Here is a 15,182-nt window from a genome sequence, read left to right as displayed (position 1 = left end):
CTCCAGTTAATAGTCATTTTTAGAATAAAGGCAGAGAAGCACGACAACCCACAGAGTCTCTCAAAGTGGGGGGAGGGGTTCTTTACACTAGACTGCTACTAAAACACAGCCTTGTTGTTCGTCAGAGTCCCATTCCTAAAATACCAATAGAGAGGAAGACACGACTATACTCTTGCCTCTAATGGGGAAAACCTGTGCTCATGTAAGTTATCAGCAAATCAACAAATGAGCAAGTGTTGGGTGCTGGACAAAAGGGCACCAGCATCAAAAGCAGTGCACACTGGAACAGCATATGCTCCTGAAGAGGCCTGTATTGGTTGCAGTACTGGTATTGATTCATGCTCCCTAGCACTACAGCCCTTCACTTGACAGGACAGTCCTACCAGATGTTAAAGAATGGATGCATGTCCAGTGTCTGCGCCATTTCCATGGAAGGGGACCACAGCAGTCCCATCAACCTCAGAAGGCGAGTCTGCTTGACCTAAGGGAATACAGGTATATATCCTAATCCAGAGGTTAACCTGTAAGCCTTCACTAGGAGACTCAGGATTCGACTATGTGTAACCTCTCTTGACAAAATAATGCTCTACAGCTCAAATGCGAGACAGTCGGCAGGAATACCCCAGGAATCCTAACTAAAGTTATTATCCAGGAGATTCAGCTCTCACACTTCTCTCATCATTAGCCAATAGAAAGATTTTCACTTCACTAGTTGTTAGGCAACTTACAAGGAACATGAGGCTACCACATGAACAGACTTAGAAGTAAAAGAAGTCTTAGGCCTACCATCTTTATCCCTTTTCCTCCTCTGGTAATGACCTGAGATTGGGAGGACAACCTTCCTGCAGGCCCTTGCTCTAAGCACCTTCCACAGTGATAGAGGCTTTTTCCAATCTCTCTCTACATATCCTTCGAATGACTGGGGGAAGCACTGCTATATGAAGCAGTGGTTCCAGACAAGCAGTAGAGGCAGTGCTAGTGTGCATTTCAGCTAGCTATTTGCGGATTGTAGGGTTTTAGCAGTTTATGGATGAAATGGAGAAACTCTCAACAGCACATGTAAGGATCAAGACTGGAACCATGTCAGCAGCAGAAGAGAAACACAGGAAGTGCAGAGGCTGGATGTGACCTTCTCTTAAACATCACAATATTATGATTAGTGCCAGCTTAATGTACATACATGCATCCATAACCACAGCAGCTACAGAAAATTCTGCACTGTGCCAAGCTAGGGATACCAATAGCTACCCATTACAGGAAGCTTTCAACATCAGATCAGCAAAATGTTAGCGGTCTAATATTCACTCTCTCTCATATATATATAAAACATTATCTTACCGTTTGCATCCTGGACACCTGTAAGGGCTCCAACTGCAGCAGCTGTTTCTCCTGAAAGAACAATCTGTCCTCCTCCCTGAAGAGTAGCTTCTGCGAGTGTTGCAACAGCATGGGCAGCAGCTTCACTGGAAACAACAAGAAGGCAGAGAGAAATGTAACTGGGCTACCTAAATTTGAGCAATAAAAATGAAACATTCTTTTAAATTTCACAGTTATCATAATGGTCTTGCAAACATGGTGCAAAAGAGGTAATTTGTGCTCTGGCTGCAGAGGCCACACTAATCACCACTGAACATCCAAAGAACAGAATTTCATGCAATAACAATGTTTTCCCATGCAGTGAGTGCAATGACATATGATAGCCATGGAACAGAATCAAAAAATACAATCAAGAATGGACTAAGGGGTCTGGAATATTTACTGACACATGGTGAACTTCATTTACAATTGTGGGATCCGCACAAAATACTGTGAAAATACCAAAAGACCCAAAGACCAGTATCGAGCATCATGACATCTTTAATGGAGTGCAATCTGTAGGACTTAACCATTTACAATGTCTAATGCATCTGGCAAATTGATTTTCCAGAAGTCATATCTTTCACAGACACAGAGGGGGTATCTGGCATGCACTTTAATACACAGAATGTACTTGCAAAAGGAATCATGCTCTATAATTTATAACCTAAAGTGTGTGCGTGTGTGCTTGTGTGTGTTTGTTGAAACATAAATTATGACTACATCTCCAAGACTGCATGAGTGCTGCTATGTGCACACAAATAGGTTTAAGAAAAGAAAAACATAATAAAAGGTTATGATTGGATTACCCAGCCATAATTTTAATACTTACAGAACTTAAGCTGATCTGATAGTCACCAGTTAAAGTGACATCAGGAAATCTATTAACCTAAAAGAATTATAGGAAAATTTAAAAATTGTCCCTAATTTTCATTCTCTGCCCCTCAAAATTCTTAAATAAGGTGAGAGGTGTGCTTGTTGTCCATTTGACATCACTTGCCAAGTGCTTTTCCTGGCTTTCAAAGAAGGGTAAAACACTTTGCATTTTTACCCCTGTGACCTGTGGTACTTGGAGAAGATAAAGCTCCAGACACTACAAAGAATTGTGATGGCCTCTGATCATAACTCCTCCTTATGTGTTTACAACATGGATGCCAAGCTTCACTACTGAAGTGAATTTCTTGGCATTCAATTCTCAAATGTATCATAATCCTCTACGTTAGAATGAGGTTCATATGCATAAAACCAAGGCCATGTCCCCCTGGATTTTGCAGCATCATCAGTATTCTCAGTGTGTGTGTGTGTGTGTGTGTGTGTGTGTGTGTGTGTGTGTGTATTCTATGGGCCTCCACTAAAGACGTTTAAAGGTACTATGCAACAAAGAGACTAGTTTAGCTGAGTCTTTCATGCAGTTTTTAATGAACAGTTTGTCTGTGAGACCTTTCTACCCTTTATGCTGGCAAGGGAAAATAGAGTCCAAAGAGACCAAAACATGCATGCCTACAGCTAGTGGGGTTTTGCTTTATTGGCCTTAAAACTCCCATAAAGACTTAAAAAGTAAAAGGTAAAAAGTCATGGTCATTCAGAATTCATGTAGCTGTTAACACTTATGTCCTTAAGGGGTCATTTGCATACATCCTTGAACCACCACTACAAGAGGTTTAAGTTATCGCACAGTGAATACTAATTTGGCCGAGTCTTTCTTGCAGTTTTACTGATTAGTTTGTATGAACTTTTACCTTTTGGTTTGTATGTATATACATAAACATCTTACAGTGGTATGAATCTAAACATACACTCACACATATGTGAAGCATAATTATATACAAGAAAGATAATGCACTTGCTATGCACTTCTATCAGTCTACTCTTGTTACATTTTTTCTGCAACTCTAGCAAACATGAAGTAGCCTCAATGCTCTGACTGGTAATCAGTAATGAACAGCTACAGAAATGCAAATTAAAACTACATTATTTAAGATTTTTACAAAATAGTTCAAACTGGAAGAGTTGCTATATAAATAATACCAAAGTGTCTCACAATGTTATCTGCACAGACAAGGGACAATTCTCAGTGAATGGAGCAGGTGCCCACCTAAAGGTAAAATGTTCTGAAGGAAAGACAAAATATTATAGAATGTTCTCATGGTCATTCAGACAGAATACACAAAAAATTACAGAAAATGTAACTGGAAGAAAGGAAGATTTTTGGGGAATCAGAAGTGTGACAAATTTTGAACAAATTTATTGCATATATAACGAATAAAATAGCAAACAGAAGAATGCTGAATGTTGAAAAACGTCATGAAATGAAAACAAAACCAGAACAAGCAAAAATAGCAGTTTTAACCATAATGTCCCATAATCCCCTTTAGGATAATCCTTGCCTCACATCTGCATTAGTGGATGTGTTGATACAGGTGTGCACAAGGATATTCTTAGTGTTCAAAATTAAGTTTTTGACCAGTTTTGTTCTTTAATAGATTTATTCATCTCTTTACTTGAAATACACAAAAAAGATTTAATTCATCTTGTAATCTACAACTTAACATACATCTGAAAGATTTATGGGCAGTCAGTAAAAAATAGATTACTACTGACATGCTTCAAAGGTTGAAATGGTAACATTTGCTTCAGCAAGAGCTAAGAAATTTGACAACAAAAAAATACAATAAGATGCAAAAAACTGCTCCCGTTTATTTTTTATCTGGGAGGGGAATATAGATAAAAAAAAGAACATACACCAATCATTTCAAGTAGGAGCAGTATGCACTTTAGCATGGATAACTTTAATTTTAGGTTAGGTAATGTCTGTGAGTTCAGCTGTCAATCTGTTGCCAATTTTGGGCAATTGCTCCTATCAACTTCATTTTTGAAGATATGCATAGCTTTGTGTGTTTGTTCTAAGTTAATCAGGAGTGTTTTGAAAATGTATTTCATTTTTTGTGACTTTTCATTAAAACAGCAAGTCTTGAAAACGTGGCCTAGGTTCAACTAGAGATGAGAAGAAACAACTGTATAAAAAGATCAGCCTGCTAAACATTAGGATGTGCGTGTAACAAAAGCTGGAAATACAAATTCACAAAACTGTTATATATAATAGTTGGAAACAAAAACTATCTAGGAACGTCAATGTTCTTACAGGTGCAGACAAAAAGGAAAGAGTACTGAATTATATTAAGAATTTTAGACTGCTAACAGCAATTCTGCAAAAGACACATTCGGAAAGAAATGAGCATGTGAAATGAGCATGTGATTTTGACAAGGGCTTTGGGATGGATAGTCAGAATATCAAGTTCAAGGAAAAAGGGGGGTAATTATACTAATTGCTAAAGGGAAACCAATAGTGATAGAATATACATATTTGGAAAGAAATGAGCATGTGAATTTGACAAAAAGTACTTTGGGATGGATATCCAGCAGGAGATTAAGGACAAAGAAAAAGGGGAATAATTATACTAATTGCTAGAGGGGAATCAGTAGCGATAGAAGAGGGGAAAGGATAATAATGGTAGACATGTGGTAGTAAGGGGCTATTGGCAGGGGAAGAGGATTATACTGCCATGTATGTATATTACATCAAAAACTGCTGTTATAGAGCTGAATTTTTTTTGGTAAATAATCACAATTCAGCACAGATTGTTACTTGTATGTGGGACTGGAATTTGATTTGCAACAGTGAGGATGTATCTAGGGGCCTAGAAGGAAAAACATAACAAGAGGATAGATTTGTGAAGAAATTTATGGGCAGGATTCACGAAACTTCCGTCTAAGTGTTAGCAAGTCTTACACGGAGGCTGCAGTTAAACAGTGTGATGTCAGCATGCCACGCATATTCATGAGGGCATGCTGAATCGCACCCTAGGCTAAGACGGTCTGTGTAGGAAAGTAGGGCGCGTGTCCGCACAGCGAGTCCTGCAAAGGGGCACGCCCCCAGAAGAATCACAGTCCCGAAAGGAAACACCCACAAATGAGTCCGTGGAAATGTCAAGAAGCACAACAGCACACATGCCCCCACAGACTATAAACTCTACTGTAATGTAAAACGTAAAAACAGTTTAATTTTTTTTTTATAATTTCAAAAATGTTTGCCCGTAATTGCGCTCGTTTGCGCGGGTGTGCCCTTCGCTCAGCCACAGTTAGCACTCATTGGAAAAGCATACAAGATCTAAATATGTAAATTAAGCCAAGTAGCAATAGCGTAGCGGTAGAGACGTCGGCCAAAGAGGAGGTAGTCACGGTTCGAGCCCCAACAACATAATTTTATATTTTTAGTGAAATAAGCATGAAACAATCCCCTCACATATATATATATATATAAAACTATAATTTAAGTAAATGTAATGAAATGGGCCATGTATTTTTGAAGAAATCTGACACAATAAAAAGAAAATGTTTATAAGTGCCCATAGCTGAGCAGCGCTCTTAACAAGCTGAGTATGATTGCCCGCAGGTGAGCAGTGGTTTAACAGGTGTAATATGAGTGCCCGGAGTTGAGCAGTGCTTTAACACGCTGAAACTGTGTGCCCGTAGTTGAGCAACATTTCTCATAGCGTAATATGCGTGCTCATAGCCAAATAACGCATCAACCAGCGTAACCAGTTTGCGCGGAGCTGCGCAGCACACCAACCGGCTTACCAGCGGGCAAAGTTGAGCAACCTGTATCAAAGCCGCCTTTACACAGACACATCTCCTAGCCTGTCTAGACAGTAGTAAAATAAAAAAAAGCAATGCCCAGGCTCGAATCTAGGATACTGAGCATTATAGTCAAAGTACTGAACCACTAAGCCATGACAGCTGTACTGAAAAATGCAGTATTAGCATATATCTATCTATCTATAGGAATGAATGAAAATAGAAGCATGACAAAGCAGGTTTTTTTAAGCTGATACAATTCCAAAATGGCCAATCACAGATAAGTGCGGAAAAACGGCATATATAAGCCCCATAGGCGGGAATACACAGCATAATGGATTGTGGAACCTATTTGCAGTCAGGATGGCAGGTGTAGGAGAGGGCAGTCACTTCCGAGCACAGAGGTGGGGTGTTGAGGAGTCCAAATATATGGTTTGGCTCCTAGTCCATGATCATGAGGCTCAACTCATGCAGGGCCAGGTTCTGTGCGGAGCGTACAAGGCAGAGGCGTGGAACCGGTTGGCACATGATCTCACCAGTGCCACAGAAATACCAAGGACTGGTGAACAGGTCCGTCACCACCATGTGGACCTGAAGAGACAAAAGCAGGACCTACTGAACCGTTGGATCCAGGAGGCACGGCAAATGCCCAACGCCCCACTACTGAGTAAGTATCCATGTAATTACGTATGTAAGAAATTATCCTAGCTGATCTTATAGAGATGTATGTTCCAATATTACTTCATTTATATTACAGCTGCAGGTGTGCGTTCCGCGAATCGGTGAGCCTATGGTGATAGGCTGGAGCTGTTGCGCCACCAGGCAGGTTAGTAATTATTGTTCTGTAACTGTTATACAATAAAAGTGAGACAGCTTGTAAAAGAGTTCAGTGTAGTTACATATTAATAAAGTTCAAATAACACTAGAAGAAATATTCTGCTAGTACTTTATGATTAGATAAGTGATGCAGCCTGTAATCCAGAAATAAAAGTGAAACAAGTCTGAAATAGAGATTTTCCACCTGTATTGTAATATCAGATAACCTGCTGCAGCCCGAAAATTAGTGGTAAACAAGCTAAAGACAATAGACATGTGCCAATTACATCCCCTTTTAAAATCTGCCATATGAAACAAGTGAGTCTGTTGGAAAGGATTGTTGTAACCAAGTAAGACAAGTTAATAACACCTAGAATTAAGTACCATCCTAAACTGTAAAAATAAAACAAGTGAGAGTGTGAGAAAGAGGTATGAATCGACCAAGAAAGCTGTCATAACTCTTGAATAAAGTATACTGCAGTCAGTACATAATGAAATGAATGAGACAGCCACAACCAAACAGTGAAATGTTTGTAATAAAGTACTGAAGTTGGAATGTGTCTGACCCACAATGTGGATATGTTGCTGTACCCTTGCAATATGGAGATAGTATGGTTGTATGAAATAATGAACATCCACAGTAGTCTAGAGCCATATAAATCAAATGTAGCAGGATGCTGTTCCTGAACACAGCCAGATATGAATATGTATGAATAAAATGCAATGTAAATTAATGTAGCAGTAACAGTCCCATCACCAACATTCCTAAGGTTACATATAGGAAACTGTACTAAGACCTTTAGGGTATATATATCTGCAGCTACTAGAGATGTACAGCATATGTGTAGGTAGTTGAAGTTGTTAATGAAATATTTCTTCACCCTACCCTATATTCACAAATAATGCCATTCCACAACAAACTGGGTATGTGCATTCACAATTAATTCCTATGGACATTTGTCCTGTTGGTTCAAACATATCTGCACGTACGTTGGTGCATGTGCCCTGTTCACATATCCAAACCTGATGGCCTGTTGCCATCAATCAACCCTGCATGCTGTTGGATTGTGTACTGTTGTTCAAAATATGCATGTGTTGTGCTCGCTGTTCAATGTTTGGAATTCATGGGTGTTTGGTTAATGGGAATACTGATGCATGCTGTTACAACTAATTTTGAATGGTATTGTTTGTTACTAACCCAAAATGTCATAAAATATTGCTAAATATAGGACAACAGGGAAGGCGGGTTCCAGCGGACCCACCTCTCCCACCTCACCTGGCACTAGTGCCCAGGCCGGAACCTCCTCCGGTGGCCCTGTGCCACCTTCGGGTGGAAGCGCTGCAGAGGATGGGGCTCATCCCCCCTCTGCAAGCGTGGCCGGAGGAGACCGTCCACTCACCCTCCAAAGTGTCCGGTCTGTGGTGCGTAGTGAGATCAGGCATTCTGTGCTTGAACCCCTACGCCAGCTTGAGGCACGGATGGCGCAACTCACGGGTGTGCCTGCTGCCCGTCCTACACAGCCCCCAGCACATCCCCGTCCTGGGCAGTGAAGGCGCAGTGGCAACTGCCCATGGGTGGGGATCTCAGTTCCACTGTTGCCATCTGTGGGCTCATGGGCTCGCGATATCCAAACATCCGTCCCCGTAAATTGTGCCCCCCCCACGTGTCATACTCTGCCCCTGTATGCGTCTTGTTTGTCTTGTCTGTTAACCACCCCTACCTACCTCCCCAAATATACCTACTTCCTGTACCTCACATTCCACTCTCACCTGAAAAAAAAAAATAAAAAAAGGGCACTCTGTTCCCACAAAAAAATTACGCCCCATACATAGCTGCCCATTTTGCAGATGTCTGCTGGACATGTGAACTGGTAATTACAACTGGCTGTACAACATATTTTGTTGTCCTCACCCCTCTCTCAGGGGTGGAAGGTTTCAAATTTGACACCAAATTACACACATATGGACAGCTGTTGCTGATAAAGAAATGGGCAGCTATGGGCCTTTCCTACATCCTTTCTGCAAATCCCGAGCTTGTTTTCCTACTGTCCTACACTCTCTGTGCCCCCTTTTTCACCACTTTCCTATCTCCCCATTTTCTTTTCTTTCAAAGAAATTAGCGCGGTTGTGCGTGAGAGTAAGCACTGTTAAGCAGTAGTCAGCAGGTGTGCGCTTGTGTGCACTTAGCTAAGCGACAGTGTGCATGCGTGAGCACCGTGCAAACCAGCGCTAACCCGCTTAAAAGTGCCTTAGTCACTCTGAATGACAAGGCCTGTAGCCTGCACAGCAGCAAAATAAAATTCCTCTGTCAGTCTCGAACCCAGGACCTTGGAAAAGTACAGTTTTGTACCTACCATAAATGTAGATGTCCGAGAGGTATGCATCTGCAGTCCTAACAAATGGGTTGTCCTGCCTCAGGCAGCCCTTCGGTCGGCCGGATTCCAAAGTTTGGGTCTGGCCTCGGCTGATGTCGCACTTCACCCGACGTCATAGCTGCTGTGAATTGGGTATAAAACCATCAGCCGACGCCATTTTCCTCAGTGTTTCTTGCCCCAGATGCCAGATGCCCTCTAGGAAGGCTAAATTTGGATAAATGTAAATGATTCCAAACAGTAGAGAAGAAACAAAAATAAACATGTATATACATATATACAAACAAATACACCATAATAGATTCCCCCAGATAGCTACAAGATGGGCAAATACCCTAGGAGTACCACAGAGGGGAAGGAGGGTGGGTAATCCTGACTGCAGATGCATACCTCTCGGACATCTACATTTATGGTAGGTACAAAACTGTACTATGTCCTTCAAGGATGCATCTGCAGTCCTAACAAATGGGTAGATTACCATAGCCAAACTGGGGGAGGAGGCACTAAGATGATTATGGTGTAGTTAAGATCCCTTGCAAAACAGCAGTTGCAAAACCTGCTCGGGATCTGGAGTATAAAGGTAGATTATAATGCTTGGCAAATGTATGCACGGAGCTCCAAGTAGCAGCTTCTAAAATGTCTTTGGTAGCCACTCCTCGTAAGAAAGCTGTAGTAGTGGCTGTAGCCCTTGTGGAGTAAGGTCTGATGTCTTTTGGAGTTGTCTGTCCATGAAAAGAGTAACAAAATCTAATGCAATTTCCTATCCATTTTGAGATTGTCTGTTTTGAAATTGCTTTTCCTTCCATTCCTGTTGCATATGCTACCAGAAGCTGGTCAGTTTTTCTATTGTTCTTGGTTCTGTCCAGATAGTAGCGCAATTGCCTGTGCACATCCAAGGTATGTAGTAGTCTTTGCCCCCTGTTCTGTGGGTTGGGGAAGAATGTTGGTAGGTGGATTGCTTGGTTCAATGATACCCTGGAGACCACTTTTGGCATAAAAGTAGGGTTAGTTCTCAAGGACACTCTATCCTGATGGAAGATAAGGAAGGGCTGTACTGTCATTAATGCCTGTAATTCAGAAACCCTTCTTGCTGAAGTGATTGCAAGCAGGAAAGCAGTTTTCCAAGATAAGAACTGTAATTTTGCTGTTGCTGCTGGTTCGAAAGGGGGAAGTGTTAACTTTTCCAGCACAAAGTTAAGGTCCCATGTAGGCAAAGGTGGCTTCCTTGGAGGCTTTACATTTTAATTCCTCTCAGGAACTGCCTGAGTAGAGGATGAGAGAAGACTGGAGGATCCATGTTGTATTCTGCTGAAATTGCTGATGCATGAATCTTAATGGAGGAGTAAGACAGGCCATTGTGAAAAAGTTCTGCTAAATATTCCAGGATGTTAGCTATGTTTGCTAATGATACATTTTCTCCTTTTGCTGCACTCCAAATGAGGTATCTTTTCCATTTGGCTGAATAAGTCTTCCTTGTGGAGGGCCTGCGAGCCTCCAGGATAATGTCTTTAACCCTCTGAGATAAATCTGGGTTATTTTGTTTTATGTAATATTCCAAGCAGCTAGCTGCAGTGTTTTCAAGTTTGGATGTAGGATCTTGAAGTTGTTCTGTGTTAGCAGTAAAGGAACTAGAGGTAGAGGCCATGCGTGTGTCCGAGACATACTCCTCAGTAGCGGGTACCAATGCTGCCTCGGCCAGTCTGGAGCTATCAGGTTGATCTTTGGGTGATGATCTTTGATCTTCAGTAGCACTTTGTGCATCAAAGGAAGAGGTGGGAATGCATATGCTGTCAGGTTTTCCCAACTGAAGGAGAGGGAGTCAACCTTCCAAGCAAGTGGGTGGTACGTCCTTGTGCAGAATTTCCTCAATTGGTGGTTGTGAGGGGATGCGAACAGGTCTATTTCTGGTAGTCCCCATTTCTTTGTAATGGATTTGAAGATGTCTGGATGCAGCATCCATTCGTGGGCATCCATGGTAGTTCTGCTTAAGGTGTCTGCTAGTATATTTTCTTTTCCTGGCACAAATATGGCCTGGAGCTGAATGTTGAGGTTCAGGGCCACATTCCACAGGTCCATTGCCATCCGGCATAGAGGATATGAGTGTGTGCCTCCTTGTTTGTTGATATACCACATGACTGTGGTGTTGTCCGTCCTTATCAGCAAATGACCCTGTTGAAGAAACGGTCTGAATGTCTGAATTGCCTGTTTCACTGCCAGCATCTCTTTTTGATTTATGTGTAGGTTCAGCTGGTCTTGTGTCCATAGGCCTTGTATACACTTGTCCACCATGTGTGCCCCCCAACCGAGGTCTGAGGCGTCCGTGGTGATAGTCTGGCTTGGGTGAGGCTTGTGGAAAGGCAGTCCTCTGCTCAACTGACAGGCCTGAGCCCACCACAGGAATTCTTGCTTCAGGCATGGAATTATTGGAATCTGGGCTTCTAGACTGTGCTTGTGTTGAGACCATAAATTCCTTAGGTACCATTGCAACTTCCTCATATGCAGTCTGGCATGTGGAATCGATATTATACAGGATGCTATGTAACCCAGGGCTTGCAGGACTTTCCTTGCTGTAAGCTGGTTCTGTGTTGTTAATGCCATGAAATAGAGTGGTAGTTGCTTTTGCTTTTCTGCTGTGAGAAATGCCATCTGATTTGAAGTGTCCAGTTCTGCACCCAAGAATGTTATCCTTTGGGATGGTACCAGCCTTGACTTTTTCATGTTGACTGTGTATCCCAGGGCTTGCAGTAGTTGTATAACCTTTTCCAAATCTTTTGTTAATTTGGTCTTGTTGTCCGCTTGTATTAGGCAGTCGTCCAGGTATGGATAAATCTGAATTCCTGAAGCCTGCAATGAGCAATTACTGATGCCAGGCATTTCGTGAATACTCTGGGCGCAGTAGATAAGCCAAAGGGCAATGCTGAGAATTGATAATGCTCTGATCCTGCAAGAAATCTGAGGTATCTTCTGCAATCTGGTCGTATAGGGACGTGCAGGTATGCCTCCTTGAGATCTAGAGTCACCAGCCAAGACTCCTTGCCCAGCATGGGAAGAAGTTGCTGTAGGGTCAGCATTTTGAATTTTGGAACAATGAGATATGTGTTCAGAGCGGACAGGTCGAGAATAGGTCTCCATTGGTTTTCTTTCCTTGGTACCAGGAAAAGTCTGGAGTAAAATCCTTGTCCTTGTTCCATAGACGGTACCTTTTCTATAGCTCTCATCCTTAGTAAGTGGTTGATTTGTCCTAGAGCGTTTGTTTTTTGGTTTGGTGGTAGGTTTGGCATTCCTCTCTTTTTGGTAGAGTGTGGAAGTGAAACCTGTAGCCTTTGTCTATTGTCTGTAAAATCCATTTGTCTCCTGTAATATAATGCCAGTTTACGGAAAATAAGGCTAGCTTTCCGCCTAAGGGTGCTTCCAGTTGTTCCCTGGTAGGTATCAGAGTCAAGTCATTGTGTCTGTCCTGTGGAAGTGGTAGTAGCTGGATCTGTGGCAGTACTTCTCTGGTTGTTAGGCTGCCACTGACGCCCCTGTAGGCACCTCTGGATTGGCCTCTGCCTCTTGGGCGCCTATTTCTGCCCCTCTGTGCTCTGGAGGTGTCTGGAAAGGACCAATTCTTCGAAGGCCAATTTCTACTAAACCTCAGAGGCTGGACCTGTAAGAAATCCTTGACTGTTTGGACAGATTTTGCTTTTTCTTCCACCTTCTTTAGCACTTGCTGTGCAGGGGAGCCAAACAAACTTTGTTTCTCCATGGGAGCATCTAGGAGCTTTGACTTTACATGGTCTGGTAAGGATTGCTCTTTTAACCATGCATGCCTTCTGATCACTGTACCAGTCATATCTGATCTAAAGGAAGCCTCCAGTGCATCATAGCCGCATTTTAAGGAATGATTACTGACCTGCTGAGTGTTATGTACCAAATCCTGAAGGGAATTACGGTCTATAGGTTCAGGAGAGGACAGTTTTTTATTTAGCTGGTCTAACAAAAATTCCTGATACTGAATCATGTGGAATTGACAGTTTAAGGCCCTAGCCGAAAGAGTAGCAGAAGTATAAACTTTTTTACCTCATCTCTCTAATGCCCTAGATTCTCTTTCAGAGGGGAGGGGGTTTTTGGCAGAGGCAGCTGCTACAGCTTTGGGGCCCTGTGAAATAGTTTCAGGATCTGCAATAGGAGCCTTATACAAAAGAAAGTGTGTGTCCGGGACCCTGTAATATCTGTCGGGCTTAGCAGGGGCCGGTGGTAGAGAGTCAGGGGCAGTACAAGCATCATTAAATGCATCATCCATAACTGTTAGTACTGGAGGAATGGCTAAAGGCCTGTGCTGTGGTAAATGTAAAAAGGTCCTTAGCCTTTTCCTTGAATCTGAAAAGTCCTGGCCCTGCCATTGAAATTGCTCTCTCATAGCATGCAGGGTTTCCCCAAAAGAAAATTCCTCAGGAGGAGAGGCAGAAGGGATGGAGTCTTCTGCATCAGAGTCCTCATATGGAGAATAAGGGCCTTCTGGAGGATTTGAGTTTTCTGAATCATCCGAGGAATAATCAGTTGAAACTGGCTCAGGGGGCTCTGCTCTAGGCCTCTTCTCTGGAGGGTTGAGAGGCCCTGTCAGGGTGAGGTTGGGATCCCTGATCAAGGAAATGAGATCCTCAGCCAGGCTGAGCATTTTGGAACTAGAGGTAGGCCTATGTGAGGGGATTTTAGCAGGCAAGGCCTTAGAAGTTTTAGCTGCCTTAGCCCTGGAAAAAGCCTTGATAGACATAGATGCAGGGGGCCTAGCAGCTCCACGTGCAGGAGTAGATATGTCTAAAGGAATAGTATCTGATAAATCCTGGGAACCTGCAACAGCAGGGGAAATTTCAGTAGCAGATTCAGCCATGCTGTGTGAGGCCTCGGCTATAGGAGGTATGCTTTCGGCCGAAGGAAGAACCGTGGACTCGGTTTCAGCCGAAACAGAGACACTCGCGGTTGGCTTAACCGTGGTTTCGGCCAAAACCGCGGACCGCGAGTGTCGGTCCTTTTCCTTACGCTTTTTAGCTAATTGTGAAGTCGGAGTATCCGACGGCATTTTGTAAGCAAAAGCGGAGCCGAAAAACTCCTCTGCAAACTCCGACCGACGTCTAAGTGTCCGTCGGTTGAAGGAAGCACAGGCTAGACAAGCTGCTATGTCGTGGTCTGGGCCTAAGCAAGGAAGGCAGTAAGAGTGGAAATCCTTATGAGGTATTTGTTTCCCACAAGTTAAACAGTTATTTACTTTTTCTGACATCGGCTGAGGCAAGAAAGAGTCCCCAACGGGGTACTTAGCTTTTTAGAAGTTTTCGTTAGTAGTAATCTCTGGATCTGACCGACCGGCACTTGCGAACAGCTTCTGCTTCGGGCACCGTGCGGCAAGAAAGACTGAGGAAAATGGCGTCGGCTGATGCCTTTATACCCAATTCACAGCAGCTATGACGTCGGGTGAAGTGCGACATCAGCCGAGGCCAGACCCAGACTTTGGAATCCGGCCGACCGAAGGGCTGCCTGAGGCAGGACAACCCATTTGTTAGGACTGCAGTTGCATCCTTGAAGGACATCACTAGTCTGCATGACTTACCACTAAGCCATGACTGACATACCAGAACTTTGTGCTGAAAGTAATATTTCATGAAATAGTAGGACTGAATGTAAAGGGAATACAGGAAGATTATTACACAAAGCTATTCTTGTATCTTTACTGGCAATTCTTGTGGATTTGTATAACATTAGTGTGAGAAGAGAAACAGCCATGCTAGTAGGTAGCTAGTAGGTAATAATGTGACAGTAGAACACACACACTATCAGAGCAGGATAAACACTGCCATATTTGAATAGGTAAGAGGCCAGACCTCACAACTGTGACTGATTTACAGGGATGTCCCTGAATTGAAAACAAATGTTAACTGTGCCCCACTGACTCCCTGTGAAATGTACTAACAGTAGGCAGAAAGGTGTGGAATCCCACGTAATGGTAACTGTCAATTACTTAAAGTA

General features: G+C 42.7%; 1 protein-coding gene across 7 annotated transcripts in view; it reads right to left on the bottom strand.

The window, feature by feature from the left end:
• Positions 1–15,182, bottom strand: part of NRF1 (nuclear respiratory factor 1) — an 840,475-nt gene that overhangs the window by 175,716 nt on the left and 649,577 nt on the right. For all 7 annotated transcript variants that reach the window (XM_044088840.1, XM_044088845.1, XM_044088844.1 and 4 more), the window contains one exon: positions 1,339–1,463. In XM_044088840.1, the coding sequence (XP_043944775.1) occupies positions 1,339–1,463 (125 nt within the window). The remainder of the gene's footprint in view (positions 1–1,338; positions 1,464–15,182) is intronic.

This window comes from Protopterus annectens, chromosome 11.part0, assembly GCF_019279795.1.
Source record: "Protopterus annectens isolate FY-2018-M chromosome 11.part0, PAN1.0, whole genome shotgun sequence".
Lineage (NCBI taxonomy): Eukaryota > Metazoa > Chordata > Ceratodontiformes > Protopteridae > Protopterus > Protopterus annectens.
The sequence above is the reverse complement of the archived record's forward strand: the minus strand, read 5'-3'. Positions and strand labels throughout refer to the sequence as shown.